The sequence below is a fragment of the Hylobates moloch genome, unplaced genomic scaffold (genome assembly GCF_009828535.3).
Source record: "Hylobates moloch isolate HMO894 unplaced genomic scaffold, HMol_V3 SCAFFOLD_6, whole genome shotgun sequence".
Classification (NCBI taxonomy): Eukaryota; Metazoa; Chordata; class Mammalia; order Primates; family Hylobatidae; genus Hylobates; species Hylobates moloch.
The window spans coordinates 77,862,297-77,880,665 of NW_026652281.1; the positions used below are offsets into that span (position 1 = coordinate 77,862,297).

The following is an 18,369-nucleotide window of genomic DNA, read 5'->3' on the forward strand; positions in this document are numbered from 1 at the left end:
ATATATATATATATGTAATTAGCCGAGTATGGTGATGAGTGCCTGTAGTTCCAGCTACTTGAGAGAGGCTGAGGAGGACAGATAGCTTAAGCCCAGGAGTATAAGGCTGCAGTGAGCTACGATTGCACCACTGCATTGCAGCCTGGGTAACATAGGGAGACCCCATCTCTAAAAGAAAAATGCAGATTTCCAAGTGCTGCTCCAGGAAATTCTAATTTGGGGTTTGGCTTAGGGTGTTTTTAAATTTAGCAATCTTGTATATTCCATTTATTATATGTCACAAACTATTCTAAGTGCTTATACAAATTAACCCACCTGATCTTTATAAAAACCCTATTTTCTTCGTGTTACAGATGAGTAAACTGAGGCACGGCAAGGTCGGGCCATGTGCTTGAGGTCACATGGGCTATAAATGGTGGAATCAGGATTGAGTGCAGGCAGGAGATGCACCATGGCTCTGATGTATTTTCATGTTTCTGGACCAATGTGCTATAACACTTCTAGAAAATCCTTCCCACCAACAGTGTATGAGTGTTCCTTTTTCTCCACAACCTTGTCAGCATCTTTTATTTTTTGACTTTTTAATAATAGCCATTCTGACTGGTGTTAGATGGTATCTCATTGCGGTTTTGATTTGCATTTCTCTAATAATCAGTGATGTTGAGCTTTTCTTCATATGATTGTTGGCCATATGTATGTCTTCTTTTGAAAGTGTCTGTTCAGTTCCTCAAAGACCTAAAGATAGAAATACCATTCAACGCCAGCATCCCATTACTGGGTATATGCCCAAAGGAATATAAATCATTCTATTCATTTTTTATGGCTGCATAGTATTCCATGGTGTATATGTGCCACATTTTTTTTTTTTTCCACAAATAATACTTTTTATTTGCCACTATTTGAAGTCTGAACTTTAAACAGATTCTTGGACTGGTGGTTCATATGCATCAGCTCGTTCAACTTTAGCACCTGTCTCATCCCCAGTGGCTTTTCCAGAACTACTGCCTTCACCATGAAGCTCCATGAGCTTTCCCAATTCAAACTTGGGCTTCTTCAGCATTTTTACTGTTCTAATGAAGACATCATGGAGAGGATAAATAGATTGGCAAGCCTTTTCTATGTCTTTTCCAATGCTGTCTGGAATCAATTTATTGACCACTTCTTTCAAGTCATTTGTCTGCACCTCTCGGGTCATGATTTCCATCATCTTCTTCCGGATTTGGCGGACCTGTTGGTGCTGAGCGTAAGAGGTCTTCCGTATCTGATTGTTACGTTTTTTAGTAAAACCAGTCTATCGTTATTGGACATTTGGGTTGGTTCCAAGTCTTTGCTATTGTGAATAGTGCTGCAATAAACATACGTGTGCATGTAGGGACATGGATGAAACTGGAAACCATCATTCTCAGTAAACTATCGCAAGGACAAAAAACCAAACACCGCATGTTCTCACTCATAGGTGGGAATTGAACAATGAGAACACATGGACACAGGAAGGGGAATATCACACTCCAGGGACTGTTGTGGGGTGCGGGGAGGGGGGAGGGACAGCATTAAGAGATATACCTAATGCTAAATGACAAGTTAATGGGTGCAGCACACCAACATGGCACATGGATACATATGTAACAAACCTGCACATTGTGCACATGTACCCTAAAACTTAAAGTGTAATAAAAAATTCCTTAAAAAAATAAAAAAATAAATCATTCTATTACAAAAACACATGCATGCATATGTTTATTGCAGCACTATTCACAATAGCAAAGACATGGAATCAACCTAAATGTCCATCGATGACAGAATGAATAAAGAAAATATGGCACATATATACCATGGAATACTATGCAGCCATAAAAAAGAATGAGATCATGTCCTTTACAGTGGAGCTGGAGGCCATTATCCTTAGCAAATAACACAGGAACAGAAAACTAAATACTGCATGTTCTTAATTATAAGTTGGAGCTAAATAATGAGAACACATGAACACATAGGGAAGAACAACACACACTGAGGCCAAGAGTGAATTTTGGGAGGAGGGAGAGGATCAGGAAAAATAACCAATGGGTACTAGGCTTAATACCCAGGTGATGAAATACCATCAGGAAGGAAGAACATGGTAAGCAGAAATATGAGTAAATACAATAGATTTTCTTTCTCCTGTTGAGTTTTCGGTATTAAGTTTCACATTGGAAGCCAAAGTTATAATGATGATGTGGTTGCAAATGTATGTAAAAGAAATACTTAAGATAATTACATTATAAATGCGGGAGGGTAAAGGGATATAAAAGGAGGTAAAATTTCACTTCAATTGACAAAAATATTAATAACATCACTTGTAGACTATGATAATTTATGTACGTGTAAGGCAATATCTAGATCAACCACTTAAAAAGCCACACAATGAGGCACTCTCAAAAACTACAGATAAATCAAAATTGAAATCTAAAACCTATTCAAATGGTGCACAAGAAGGCAGGAACAAGAAAATAGAAGTTAAAAACAGAGAGAACAAACAGAAAATAAAAAGGCAGGCTTAAGCCCTAAAATATCATGATTATAAGTGGTCACAATGCAACAAATAAAAGACAGGGAATGGCATAATAGATTTTTAAAATGACACAAATATATGCTGTCTAAAAGGAATTCACTTCAAATAGTATGGTGTAGGCAGGTTTAAAGTAAAAAGATGGAAAATGATTTATCACAAAAACATTAAACGAAGAAAAGCAGGAATGGCTGTATTAAGATCAGATAAAATCAATTTTAGACCAAAGAAAACTGCCAGAGATAAAAGGGTCAGTCCACAAAGAAGAAATAACTATCCTAAATGTGTATTCACCAAACAACAGAGCTGCAAAATATGTGACACAAAAACTTATAGAACTAAAAGCAGAAAGAGACAAATTCACAATTATATTTGGTGATTTCAACACCCGTCTCCTCTGAAAAATTGATAAAACAAGGCAGAGAACGGGCAAGGATATGCAAAAACTGGACACCATCATCAACCAACAAGATCTAACAGACATTTGTAGGAAATTCTCCCCCGCCCACTAACCACAACATACACATTATTTTCAAGGGCACATGGAACATGTGCCAAAATAGACCATATACTGAGTCATAGAATAAACCTAAAAAATTTAACATAATTGAAATCATACAGAATGTGTTTTCTGATCACAAGGGACTCTAAGTAAACAAACAAACAAAACAACAACAGGAAGAGAACAAGAAATCACCAAGTGTTTGGAACATTAGCAGCACAATTTTAAATAAGCCATGAGTCAAAGATGAAGTGTCAAAGATAATAAAAATAAAGACATTGAAGAGAATAAAAATGAAAATACAACATATCAAAAATCTATGGGAAACAGCTAAAGCAGTGCTGATAGGGGAATTTGTAGCATTAAGTGCATACAGTAGAAAAGAGGAAATGACTTAAATCAATAATTGAAGCTCCCACCTCAAAAACATAGAAAAGTGAAATAAACCTAAATCATGCAGAAGGAAAGAAAATAATAAAGACAAGAGCATAAACTGATGAAATTGCAAACAGAAAATCAATAGAAAAAATCAATAAAACAAATAACTAGTTCTTTGGATACCTGTTCAGTGAAACTGACAACTCTAGCAACACTAGCAAAGGAAAACAGAGTAGATATAGATTGCCAACATTGAGAGTGACTATCTTGATGTTACCACTATAGACCCTGTAGATATCAAAAGGATAATAAGAGAATACTACGAGAAACTTTACACACAGCAGTTTGATATCTTAGATGCAATGGACCAATTCCTTGAAAAACAATGTACCAGAACTCACCAATACGAAACAGATAATTTGAGTAGCCCTATTCCTATTAAGGAAATTGAATTAGTAATTTAAAACCACCCAAAACAGAAATCTACAGTTTCAGATGGTAAAAATGTTCATCCTTCCCAAATTGATATATGGGTTTAAAACAATTCTTAACAAAATCCCAACAAGATATTTTGCAGATACAAACAAAATTATTCTTAAATTGATCTGGAAATGCAACTGAACCAAACTAGGTAAAACAATTCTGAGATATAAGACTAAAGTGGGAGAAATCACTCTCCCCAATTTCAGGACTTACTGTGTAGCTATGGTAATCAAGACTATATGGAGGGATGAACACAAAGTTCAATGGATCAGAACAGAGCACCCAGAAGTAGATCCAACAAGCATGGACAACTTACTTTTGACAAAGGTGCAAAAGCAATTCAATGGAGGAAAGACCGCCCTTTCAACAAATGATGCTGGAGCAATTGGGCATCCATAGGCAAACGAAAGGAAGAAAGAAAAAAAAAGAAAAAGAAAAAGAAATTATATCCAAGTCTCATACCTTACATAAAATTAATTTAAGCCAAATCATAGTTTTAATTATAAAAAGGTAAAGCTAAATTTTCTAAAACATAAAATCATACGCGAAATCTTTGAGACGTGGAGCTCTCAGAGTTCTCAAATTCGATATTAAAAGCACATCAGTGACAGGAGAAGCTGATCAGTTGAATTTCATCAAAAGTAATAACATTTTTGCTGTGAAAAAAAACCCTGCTAAGACGGATACAAAGCTATGGACTGGAAAAAACGGTTTGTAAGCCACATTCCTGACAAAGGGCTAGTATAAAGAACTCTAAATGCTCAACAATAAACAAAACAAAACAAAACACAATTACAAAATGAACAAAAACCATTAAGAGATATTTTACTGAAGAAGCTATACAGACGGTAAATAAAGGCATGAAAAGATATTCGACATTATTAGCCATTAGGGCAATGTAAATTAAAATAATTGGATATTACAACATACCTGTCAGAAGAGCTAAAATGTAAAACAAACATAGTAATAACCCTGAATGTCAAGAGGATGTAGGGGAATTAGATCCCTCATACACTGCTGGTGGGTTGTAAAATGGTACAGCCACTCTGGAAATCATTTTTGCAGTACTAACATACGACCCAGCCATTACACTCTTGTGTATTTATCCCAGAGAAACAGAATACTGGCATTTACACCAAAACCTGTACATGAATGTTTATGGCCACTTTACTCATAATGGCCAAACTTAAAAAAACCCAGATGTCCTTTAATGGCTGAATGGTCAAACTGTATACATTCATACTATAGAATACCATTCAGTGATAGGAGTGCCAGTGGTGCAGTTGGTTAGCCCTTGGTACTTATGCAGAATACTATTAAGTGATAAAAATGAATGAGCTGTTGGTACACATAACAATGTAATGAATCTTAAGAGAATGATGTTGATAAAATCCAGTCACAGAAAGTTACATATTGCATAATTTCATTTATATAATATTCTTGAAATGACACCTTTATGAAAATGGAGAACAAATTCATAGTTGTCAGAGGTTAAGGAGGAGGTAGAGATTAGAGGTGAGAGCGTGTGGCTATAAAAAGCACTATGAGGGCTGAGCGTGGTAGCTCACACTTGTAATCTTAGCACTTTGGGAGACCTAGGTGGGAGGATCACCTGAGATTAGGGGTTCAAGACCAGCCTGGCCAACATGGAGAAACCCTGTCTCTACTAAAAACACAAAAATTAGCTGGGCATGGTGGCGGGCACCTGTAATCCCAGCTACTCGGAAGGCTGAGGCAGAAGAATTGCTTGAACCCAGGAGGCGGAGGTTACAGTGAGCCAAGATCACGCCACTGCACTCCAGCCTGGGCGACAGAGTGAGACTCCATCTAAAAAAAAAATAATAAAATCAAAAACAAACAAACAAAAAGACTATGAGGGATCTTTGTGGTGATAGAGATACTCCGTATCTTGACTGTAGCAATGTCAATATTTTGGTTTTGTTATTACACTATAGTTTTGCCAGATGTTACCATAGGGAGAAATGAGGTGAAGGATATTATGGAATTGTCTTTATGTTATTTTTTTACAACTATATATCAATCTACAATTATATAAAAAGAAAAACTTAATTCAAAATGAAGATCATAGAGGGCTCCATGTCATTAACCATTAGGTTAAATGGTTTGAAATCAGCTAACACTTTTAAGATGAAAATGACATGGGTCAGAATTAGGATCCAGCTTCTTGGATGCCTGGCTTTGTATCAGCCTCACTGCACGAATCCTCAGTTCCATACCTAGAAAATGGGATGCGTAAATCAAGCCTGACCTAGAGGGGGATGCTGGGGTGTGAAGAAGAAATGTAGGTCTTTATAGAAAGCAAGTCCTGGAACCAGGAGGGAGGAGAGGTCATGGCTTGCATGGACCTGAGGGCAGGCCTGAACTGAGATCTGAGGGACCATGAAAGTGAACTTTAGCTTAAGAAGAGGAGGAGTGGAGTTGGAGGTTTCCTGAAGAGAGCCCTCTTCTTGAGAACTGGTCCTGCCTCTCTGATTTATGGGACAAAGCAGCATTGACTAGAGCATTCTTGGTGAGAATGTTGTCAAGATCAAGGCACTTTCAGGGAAAAGTAAGTTTTGAGTGTGAATAGGCTGATTTTCTTTCTTTTTTCCTTTCCTGTTCTTCTTTTTCAGGTTGTTCTGCCATTAACAGCAATGATTTGAAAGAAGATGTGTTTTTATTATTTGATCCCCTGGACATATGTAGCCTCTCTCTTGGAAAAGTTGATATCGTGGCAAAGGAAAACCCCATTTAGTGGACCACTCCCATTTCCAGTTGAGAAGAAAATAGTCACTGTGACCCTCCCTGATTGTGAAGGATGGGATTCCTTAAGTGAATTGCTTTCGTTTAATGAGTACAAAGGAGAAAAGGGGGTATCTGACTGTTTTCTCACTGATGGCAGGGGCCACACAAGCTCCATTCTTCCTTGTGCTCAGTGTAGCTAAGTGTGGAACTCTAGAACCTGGATTGGGTGCTGATTCGCTGTGTGAAGTTGCACATGCTTTTTAGCCTTTCTGATCTTTAGGTTTCACTTTTGCTTCCAAAGGATGTACCTGTGTGCTCTCATCTACATGAGGCTGAAATGCATGGACCTGGAGATCAGATGCATCTGCTTTCAGGTCTGGCTTTGGGATCTTGAGCATGTTACTGGAATTTGAGCTCTAAGTAAACAGAGATGATGTTCTCTTCCTTTTCTCCCATTGACCTCTAGCACCTGGAATAGGTTCTACCACCAAGTAGGTGATCAGTAAGCATTTGTGAATAAATGAACAGCCCTATCCCTCACTTATTCCATCAAGGATTTGCCTGAGCCTAACTTTCTGCACCATGCACTCTAGGAAGTCCCTCCATGGACCTTCTTTGCTTTATAAAGCAGATGATGATGTTGGTTTTGATTTCAAGTCCCCAGTCTCCCCAGCTGGGTCACGTTGCTGTGGCTCTGCTGAGGTGGTGGAAGGAAAGACACATCTTGAGAACAGAATGCATTACCTGGAGGCCTCCATTAGGGAACGCAGTGAGCAGGCACATTCTCACTCATGTTCCAATAATGTTTTTGATGCAACAAACGCAAGGGCTAAGCTGAAGGTAGAGGACAAGAAAGGAGCATTCGGAATTGAAGGGAACTGAGTTCAAATCCAGTTCTATTCCTTTCTAGCTCTTACCATGTCCCATGTAAACATTTACTGACCACCTGCTGGGTGCAAGGTATTGTTTTAGATACTGGGTATACAGTAGCGAGCAAAAAAGGCAAGGCCTCTGTTTTCCTGGATCTAACATTCAGTGGAGGTGGACAGACAATAACAGTGACATAAATAATTAAAACAATTTCAGATACTAATACATGCTATGAAAAAAATAACTCATTTAATGAGCTCATGCAACAGATATTTCTTGGGTATCTATTATGTGCTAGGCACTGTTCTAGGTCCTGGAGATACAAAGAGTGAAGACAATAAACATTACTCTCATAGAATCTACATTCTAGTGGAGGAAGACATACAATAATAAATAAAGGAGTGACCAGGCATGGCGTCTTGTGCCTGCAATCCTTGCACATTGGGAGTCCAAGGCAGGATGATCACTTGAGGCCAGGAGTTGGGGACCAGCCTGAGCAACAAAGCAAGACCCTGTCTCGACAAAAAAAAATTAAATAAAAATTAGCTGAATGTGGTGATGTGTGCCTATAGTTTCGGCTACTCAGGAGGCTGGATTGCTTGAGTCCAGGAGTTCAAGGCTGCGGTGAGCTGTGATTGCACCACTGCTGCACTCCAGCCTGGGCAACAGAGTGGGACCCCTGTTTCAAAAATAAAAAAAGAAAATAACATGTATGTTGGAGTTGAGTGGTGATAGAAATTGTAAATATAAATGAAGCAGGTGAGGTGAAAATATGTGTGTGACTGTGTACATGCTATTTTAGACAGGGCAGTGACAAAAATTCTCTTTGATACAGTGACAGACATTTAAGCAGTGATATAATTTCTAGTGTCAGTTTCTGCTGAAAATGTGGAACATGGGATTTAGCTGCTAGGTTGTAGTGAGGACTAAATGAAGTGCTAAATCTGAATGTGTCTGAGCAGGTGCCTAGAACATGGAACACACTCAGGAAGCACAGGCTATTATTACTGTTGTTATTGTTGGTGGTGATCAGTGTCTGTAACGAAGGCGTGTAAAAACAGAGTCAAAATCAGTATTCCTTTCACTGGAGTCTCAAGGGAAAAACTCTCCATGAAGGGAAGGAAGAGCTCAGGGAAACGTAGAAACCTGAGGCTGTTTGTTTTTCTCAGTCACAGTAGCATCTGCTGGAGGCTGAAATCTTAATTAGCTTAGACAGGTGAGTATCCCCATTTCTAGGCTTTTTCCATTTGTGATGTTCACAGAGCTAGCAGGATTGCTGGCTGTGTGCCTGAAGGTGTGTGCATGTGGGAGGCAGTGGCTCCTCCAAGCATGGGGCTCAGGCTGCCAGGTGAGACAAGCCTCTTGCATATGGTCTGAGGATGCTCTGCTGTCTGGTCCTCTCCAAGGGATGGTTAGAGGAAGCTGCCTCCACCTTCCTAAGCTACTCTGCTCATTTTTCATAACCTGGATCTGGCCCAGCTCTTTCAGTAATTGGCTTAGCAACCTGGAGAAACACATAATCACAAGCTACTGGTGAAGAGAATTCAGACATGTTACTATGACAAAAAATGAAAAAATAAATGGTCCAGGCCATACGCAGAGACTGCTAGCACAGTAACATTCTTTAGTGATCACTGCTCTGAACATCTTCGTTTGCAATTGGGAAAACGGTGCTATTTACTGCCTAAGCCAAGGCCACACAGTGAATTCATGATAAACTAGAAGTCAGAAATCAGATTTATGCTTTTTGAGCTGAGGCCCACAAAACGCTCAGGAATGACAATTGTGTCAGCGTGTCTAAGCAGAAAAGCAGAAACAACTTCAAGCATTAAATGGACACTGATGTGGTTTGGGTGTGTCCCTACCCAAATCTCATCTTGAACTGCAGTTCCCATAATCCCTAGGTGTTGTGAGAGTGACCAGGTGGGAGGTAACTGAAGCATGGAGGCCATTACTCCAATGCTGTTCTCATGCTAGTGAGTGAGTTCTTACAAGATCTGATTGTTTTATAAGGGGCTTTCCCTCTTTTGCTCAACACTTCTCTCTCCTGCCACCATGTGAAGAAGGATGTGTTTGCTGTCCCTTCTGCCATGATTGTAAGTTTCCTGAGGCCTTCCCAGTCATGCGGAACTGTGAGTCAATTAAATCTCTTTCCTTTATAAATTACCCAGTCTTGGGTATTTCTTCATAGATGCATGAGAACGGACTAATACAGACATATGGAGGGGAACAGCACACACTGGGGCCTATGGGAGGGTGGAGGATTGGTGAGGGAAAGGATCAGGAAAAATAACTAATGGGTACTAGGCTTAATATCTGGATGATGAGATAATCTGTACAACAAACTCCATGACACAAGCTTACCTATGTAACAAACATGAACATGTACCCCTGAACTTAAAATAAAAGTTAAATAAAATAAAACAGAAGGAATTTAATAGAAGGAGTTATTTTTCCAGATGATAGAAGAGCTGAGACCAAACATAAAAAATGTGGTAACCCAGTAACTTAGCCTATTTTGTGTTGCTATAAAAGAATACTTGAGATGGGAGAATTTTAAAGAAAAGAAGTGTATGTTCTGTAGGCTGAGAAGTTCAAGGGCATAGCCTTGTCTTCTGAGGGCTTTCATGCTGGTCACCACATGGCAGAGAAGCTCAAAGGAGAAGGGGATACATGTAAGAAGGGGAAACCTGGGGGGTGTCCTGGCTTTATAACCTACTCTCTTGGGAACTAATCCATTCTTATTAGAGGTAATCCAGTCTCTTGAGAGCAGGAATTCACCCACTATGGCAAGAAAAGTACCCAGCCATTCATGAGGGATCCACTATGAATCGAAGAGCATACGATCAATCAAAGGTAGTGATAATTCCACCAGAATGAGCAGAGTAGCTTAGGAAGATGAAGGCAGCTTCCTCACCCCATCCCTTGGAGAGGACCAGACAGCAGAGCATCCTCAGACCATAATCCAAACACATTCCACTAAGCCCCACATCCCAACACCACCATACTGAGGATCAAATTTCAAAATGAGCTTTGATGGGGAAAAACAAACCAACCACGTCCAAACCACAGCACCTAGAGATTAGCAGCAGCAGGAAGTTGCTGCCAACTCTAGACCAGAGACCTCAAGAGAAGCGGTGGGGTTACCAGAGCCCAGAAACACCTGGAAAAAGCTAGAACCATGGCAGATCTGCCAGGGAAGGGCTGAAGCCACAGAAGTTACACACTCTCTGCCCTGGAAATCACTGGAAAAGAGAATGGAGAAATGTCCTGTTTCTCCTTTTTCCCTTGCTATCCAACTTCCTGCCAGTACCTTCCACTGGCCAAACTCAATAGAAAGGTAGCTACTGTAGAATCGTAGGAAATTCGGCTGCACAGGGGAAGCCCGATTGTAACATAGAGCAGAGAAGAGGAAGGGCAGGAAACCAATCTGAGAGTGAAGAAGTCCAGAAGAACCAGCAGCACCATAATCATTTCCATACTATGTTTGATTGATCATAGACTATGTGCTAACACTATGATAAGACGGTTGCTATCAAGACCAATAACAGAATTCTTCCAGGCAATTGACCTAGCTATATAAGCACTCTCAGTCCTATTTTGCAGCTAGAACATTGACACTAAGCAAAGTGAAGTGGCTTGCCACAGGTGGTACTCTTAGGTGGCTGGGCCAATATCTGACCTAAGGTCAGTTGGATTCCAAAGTCACTGACTTTAACCCATTATTAAAAATCACAGGTATTTTTCCAATGGAGCTAATTTTATCTGTTGGTAAATATATTAACACATTAGTTTTCTAGTAAAATAAATACCAATATATTTATAGAGGAGAATGACCAATCTCTAATACGTTTTTGTTTCTTCGTTTTTTATTAAGGTATAATTTGCAGACACTAAATTCAATCTTTCTTTTTTTTTTGAGACAGAGTCGCATTCTGTCACCCAGGCTGGAGTGCAGTGGTGCGATCTTGGCTCACTGCAACCTCCGCCTCCCGGGTTCAAATGTAGTCCCCCAGTAGCCAGGACTACAGGCGTGCGCCATCATGCCTGGCTAATTTTTGTATTTTTGGTGGAGACAGGGTTTCTCCATGTTGGCCAGGCTGGTCTTGAACTCCTGACCTCAAGTGATTCGCCACCTTGGGCCTCCCAAAGTGCTGGGATTACAGGTTTGAGCCACCACGCCCAGCCTGTCTTAGAAGCCTGTCTTTAGAAGTATGTTTGTGTACAAGTTTTAAAATTTCTCTGTGGCTCAGTTTCCTCATCTGGAAATGAGGATAATAGTACTCACCCAATAGGCTTGATGTGAAGATTAAATAAATTAATGTAAGTAAAGGGCTTACAATAGTACTGGGCATAAAGGCACTATGTCAGCATTACTATGACTATTATTATTACTGCTATTATTACTACTACCATTAGTATTGTTGTTGTTCTTATTGAATAAGTGATCAGGGCACCATCAAAGGATGAGGGAAATGGCAGTGAGGGGTGTGTACAAACACAGTTTGGGGTTTTGGACCATGACCTCAGTACGTGGGCTATCTTAGAGAAATTGTTTCATTAATACAAATTTTTATTTTTGTATTGACTATTATGGATATCTGTTATCATCTTTCTTCTCAGCATTGTTGCTCTCTTCTGATAACCTCTTATTCTGCTAACTACGTTTTCATTGTACAACCACTTCTCAAGTATTTCCAAAGGGTTGGCCCCACCCTGGGCACCAGTGGAAGGCCTATGCTCCAGCTCTGACCAATCAGAGCCCTGCTGTACCTTTGATATGGGGATGGGTTCAGGCACGGACACATGACTCAGGCCTGTCCAATGAGGATCTTCCCAGGAATTTTACTAGAGCTACCCGGAATAAGGTAAGTTATTTTGCTGGTTTCCCTAACTGCTGGCTAGAAGCTTGTAGCAGCTATCTTCACCACCATGAGGGAAGACCCTCTCTGTGAATAAAATCAATGCCAAGGAAAATCGACTTAAAATGAGGGAGTGAGAAATTTTTTGCAGCACTAGAGTGCAACTGAAGTCAGACAACCTTTATTCATGTGTTCTAACTACATGAATCAATAAATTATTTTTGTTGTTATTTTGCTAAAACCAGTTTGAGTTACATTTCTTCACTTTCAACCACAGGCGACCTGACTTACAAATCTGTGAATTACGGATAATAATCCCAAACTGTGAAGTTTGAATGGAATAATATTTGTGCAAAGTCTAAAACATTTTATATGTCTTAATAAATGGTAACCGTTTGAAATAACGAAGAAAATTCTTGGAAATACTCAGGTCAGGGACTGAAAGCATTTTAGTCATTCTGAAATCACTCAATGGGTGAGGAGTTGGAAATCACGCCTTAGCTTCCCCCAGTGACCAGCTAAAATGTTGTTAGGATTTTAAAGGCCTGTTCAATACAGATGTTGTTAGAATTTTGAAGGCCTGTTCAATACAGATGTTGTTAGGATTTTACAGGCCTGTTCCACATGCTTTTCTCCTCATCATGACATTCAAAAATCCTTCATGCAAACTGAGGCAGTTTGGTGTGACAGAAAGCATGTTTGACACCATAGAAAATGGTACAATAGGTAGCACTGCAACTTACTGTATGGCTTTGAGTTGTCACTGATGTTCTCTGAATCTCAGCTTTCTCAAGTGTGGCAGCACATGGCAATAACTCTTCTGCCTTACTTCTGAGTTGCGCTTTGATTAAAAGAGAAAAGAGATGTGAGAGTATTTTGAGAAGAGTAAGACATCATCATATGTGAATGATTTTCATCTATTTCTACTTAGAAAGGTATCTAATCTTTGAAATACAAATATCCTGGGTGCAAGGATTATATGTATATTTTTTACCATTTCTTTTTTTTATTTTACTTCATGTTCTGGGATACATGTCCAGAATGTGCAGCTTTGTTACATTGGTATACATGTGCCATGGTGGTTTGCTGCACCTATTAACCCACCATCTAGGTTTTAAGCCCCAAAACCATAAAGACCCTAGAGGAAAACCTAGACAATACCATTTAGGAAGTAGGCATGGGCAAAGGCTTCATGACTAAAACACCAAAAGCAATTGCAGCAAAACCCAAAATTGACAAATGGGATCTAATCAAACTAAAGAGCTCTGCACAGCAAAAGAAACTATCATCAGAGTGAACAGGCAACCTACAGAATGGGAGAAAATTTTTGCAATCTACCCATCTGACAAAGGTCTGACATCCAGAATCTATAAGGAACTTAAACAAATTTACAAGAAACAAACAACCCCATCCAAAAGTGGGCAAAGGATATGAGCAGACGCTTCTCAAAAGAAGACATTTATGCAGCCAAGGATTATATTCTTTAACAAATTCAAAGATTTTTTTTTTTTGGTAACACTTTGTGGTAGATTTTTTCTAAAAAGACCACAAATTCTTCCCTGCCCTGTACTCGTGCCCTTTCAATGGAGAACTTTGCATCCCCTTCCATCAAGAAATGGCAATTATACTCTTTTCTGGTCTGGCTTTGTGACTTGGCTTGGTCATTAGAATGTATCATAAGCAATGTAATTCCTGTTCTGAACCTGGGCTTCAAGAAGCCTTACAGTTTCCTTCCCATTTTGGGACTCTTCCAGTCAGATTTAAAACACTAAGCTAGTCTGCTGAAGGATGAGAGACCATTAGAGATAAACCGTATCAACTGAGCCCATCCTAGGCCAGCCGGCTCCCAGCTGAGCTGACCCAGTAGCTGTCCACAGATGCACAAGTGAGCCCAGCTGAGACTCAAAGAGATGCTCCAGTGAGCTCAGCCTAATTTGCCAATCCACAGTATTGTGAATTAAATAAAAGACTGTTTTTTCAAGTCAGTAAGTTTTGAGAAGCCTTGTTCCATAGTAAAAGCTAATACATACCAAGTAGTGTCAGTAGGTGGTCATATCTATCACAATGTGTCTCTTTACAAGGACAGTGATTTGAGTGCCAGCTTCGTCATTTATTATCTTGTGACATTGAGTAAGTCAGTCCTTATGCTCCTCTCCATCTTTAAATTAGGACTAATCGCCCAGCGTACCTCACATGGTTCTGATGATTGAATAAGATAAAATCAATGCTGGGATGGATAGAATGGGTCATGTTAGAGTGATGACCTTCAAGCTTCTTTGCAAACTTAAGGGTTTATATGGACTGTATAAATGTAGGTTATTAGTATTATTACTATACATAGAGTAGACACATAATCAATATTGATGACACTATTGGAATAAAATTGCCAAGACCTGAAAGTAAAAAGAGATAACCCTCCCAGGGCTCACTCACAGTGTTCAGACTTGTATTCTATGAGACATTCAGGAAGGAACTGTCATAAGGTAATAAAACTGGCCCTGCTGCATATGGGTACACAAACTCACATGGTTCCTGAATCCTGTTGTGTTCCGAGAATATCTAACAGGCAGAGGGAGAAAGAAGAAAGCCTGGAGGCAGTTTCTGGCTCTCTGCTGCCACACATCTTGAGATCATAAGGAGTAAGGACTAAGAATTTCCCAGGGCAACTCTGAATTCAGGATGTGAGAAATCCAGTACCATTTTGTAAACAGTCAAGCCCCAGAGGAACCACTGCCCAGTCATTACCAGTGCAACATCTTTGCAGGAATCATAATCTGTCCCATTCCAAGGTTTAATTTGGCCCTAACGAGTCTATGAGCTGTGTGGGTGTGCTGTCCTGGGAAAATAAAAGGACCCAAAGCCCTGGGACCACTTGGTGCCTGAGCCCTCCCAAGCCAGTTCTTCTTAATGAATTTTCTCAACCCAAGTAGATGTGGATGCTGTCTTAATTTGGGTGCTATAACAAAGACCGGGCGGCTTAAAAACAACAGAAATTTATTTATCACAGGTCTGGAGGCTGGAAATCTAAGATCAGGGTGCCAGCATGGTCACTTATGGTGAGACATCCTTCCAGATTGTAGATGGCCAACTTCTCGTTGTATTCTCACATGGTAGAAAAGGAGTGAGAGAGTTCTCCGGGGCCCCTTTTATATGGGCACTAATCCCAGTCATGAGAGTTCCATCATCATTATCCAATTACCTCCCACAGGTGCTATCTCCTAATGCTATGGCATTGGAAGTTAGGAGTTCAACATACAAATTTTGAGTGGAAAAAACCTTCAGTCTATATATAACATCTGGGAATTCAGAAAAGACCATCTGGATCTTAGGACACCCAATCTTTCTTGACGTAATCACTCATTCATTCATTCTCAATGTCAAGATGATTGTGGATTGTTATGTGAATGTGGATAGTGGATAGCAGCTTGGGGTCTGGAACCAAACTTCTCAAGTCAGAATTTCACCCACGCCACTCAGCAGTGTGGCTTTGGGCAGATTTGAGCCTGTTATCTCATCTATACAATGGGAATGATAACTATGATCCTGCTAGTCACAATAATAATAAAAACAACCCCTTGGGTGGTGGTGAGAATTGGAGTGATATTGAAAACCACTTTGAATCATGCAAGTGTATAAGGACTCAATAAATGTTAACCATTCTTATGCTTATTATAGATGAGCTTGGACAGGCTGTAAAATGACTCTGTCCTCATAGATTTCAAATTCTCTAGGAAAACAGTGTGATGACCAAATAAATAACTGAATAAGTAATTACAGATTTCTAGGAGTGCAGTGAAGGAAATAAATAAATATGATCAAATAGGACTTGGAGGGGAGGAGCTTATCTGGAGCAGATGGTCAGGGATGGTCTTGGATGGCTGAAAGACCAGGATGAGGGTGCCAGCATGGTTGGATTCTGATGAGGGCTGCCTTCCAGGTTGCAGATGGCTGACTTCTTGTATCCTCACTTGGATACACTTGGAAAGGAAGTGAGAGAGTTCTCATTTTCTTTCCTATGGGCACTAATGCCATTCATTAGTGGGATTAGGAGAGATATGGAGAAAGAGGGTTTGAGATGGAGGGAAGAATGAATGCAAAACCCCTGAAGCACGATCAGCTTGACATTGTCAAAAAACAGAAAAGAAAACCATGTAAATGGAATTTACGGAGAGAAGGGCAGACTAGCAGGGACTGAATGCCAAGAAGTAGGCAGAGTACTGTTCAAGTAGGCTGTATCAAAGAATATAAGGACAAAAATATTATAAATAAAATGAAAATAGTTTTCGTAATGCATAGGTTGGACATATTCTGTCTCTTTTACCAGCACTTTAATTCATTTATTTACATTTTACTGGGTTTAAAAGAGGTTAAGTCCTGGCGCGGTGGCTCACGCTTGTAATCCCAGCACTTTGGGAGGCCGAGGCGGGCGGATCACGAGGTCAGGAGATCGAGGCCATCCTGGCTAACATAGCGAAACCCCGTCTCTACTAAAAAATACAAAAAATTAGCCGGGCGTGGGGGTGGGCGCCTGTAGTCCCAGCTACTCGGAGAGGCTGAGGCAGGAGAATGGCGTGAACCCGGGAGGCGGAACTTGCAGTGAGCCGAGATTGTGCCACTGCACTCCAGCCTGGGCGACAGAGCGAGACTCCGTCTCCAAAAAAAAAAAAGAGGTTAAATAACTTTTGCAAAGTCACACAGCTCTCTGCTCTTTGCCCTAACTCTGAAGGTTCTCTGGCCCTCATTCAGTTCAGCACCTCCTCTCTCAATAATTTCCTTAGGTCTGCCTGGCTTTTATGGTGCATTTTTGGGTCTTCACTTCCTGTTGTCTCTAGCACTTCTTCTAGATGGTTTTATATTTGAACACTGAAAACCACACACCACAATCAGGAAGAGCTAGTCTTGGAAATACTAACGCCCTCAGTTCCTGTTCTTCTGAAGTTGGTTCCTAGCAACTTACACCTGCTGGTGTTTTGGGGGACCAAAAGAAGACATATTTAACCCAATAATGAAGCCCTCAGGTATAAAGAAAACTTTCCAGTATTTAGAGTTTTGTGTAATGAGGACAGAGGGACGGTGATATTACTGTCGTTCGAGCAAAGGACTAATGGCTATTCATAATAAAGAGTGGATGTGTGTGAGCACGTGTACGTGTATGCATAATGGCAATTAGCAGTCTGCAAAAAATTCAAACACTCTCTGCCAACTTTTTGAGCCTCAATTACTCATTTGTGGGTAGGAATTAAAAGTTCTTCCCAAGATTATAACAACAGATACTTACAGCACCCTTAGTACATGCCAGGCACTGGTCCACATTATACTCACATACCTTTACATACAATTCTACCTCTCGACAAACCCAATGAGGCAGGTACTGTCACTATTCCCATTTCATAAATGATGACCCTGAAGAGTAAGAGAGTCAAGTCAACTTAACCAAAGTCATAAAGTGAGAAAGTGGAAAAACTAGAATTCAAACCCAGACTGTCCTGAACCAGAGCCTCTGTTTGTAATATATAGAAACGAAGTTTGGTGCATATTATGTGCTTAATATATTTTACAACCTTTCTTCCCACTTCTAAGGGGAATTCGAGTTAGCCACCCAGAATGATGTCTGTGGCCCAACTACAATGACTACAGCTTATTTTTGTTCCCCCTGGCCCACAACTGTGGTTCACTCAATGGGCAGCCTTTAAACACTAGGCACATAAAAAAAGAAAAGAAATACCACAAACAGGCTGATGGCGCTTGGCATCCCTCTCCTCAAATGGATGTGGTTGTAAGCTGATGAAATGTTAGAAATTCCTCTAGGTCATGGCTGGGTTGTGTGGAAAGAACAAAAGGAATATTGATGTATCCCAAGGTGTTATCCTAACAGGATGGACCATCATGGCATTCGCAAATTCTGAACTGGGTTCACAGCTTATGTTCTGACCTTCCTACCCCATTGGAATAAAATCAGCTTCCTTTTTGCTCCTGCTTCTAAG

The 18,369-nt window shown here is 40.1% G+C and overlaps 1 protein-coding gene across 1 annotated transcript; it reads right to left on the reverse strand.

Moving 5' to 3' along the window:
• Positions 1-899: 899 nt before the first annotated feature.
• LOC116470562 (small ribosomal subunit protein eS1-like) lies at positions 900-7,051 on the reverse strand. Its single transcript, XM_058440368.1, has 2 exons — positions 6,962-7,051; positions 900-1,291 (listed from the first exon to the last, which is right to left on the reverse strand). The coding sequence occupies exons 1-2, from the start codon at positions 7,049-7,051 to the stop codon at positions 914-916; spliced, it is 468 nt and encodes a 155-aa protein (XP_058296351.1). The 3' UTR covers positions 900-913.
• Positions 7,052-18,369: the final 11,318 nt, after the last annotated feature.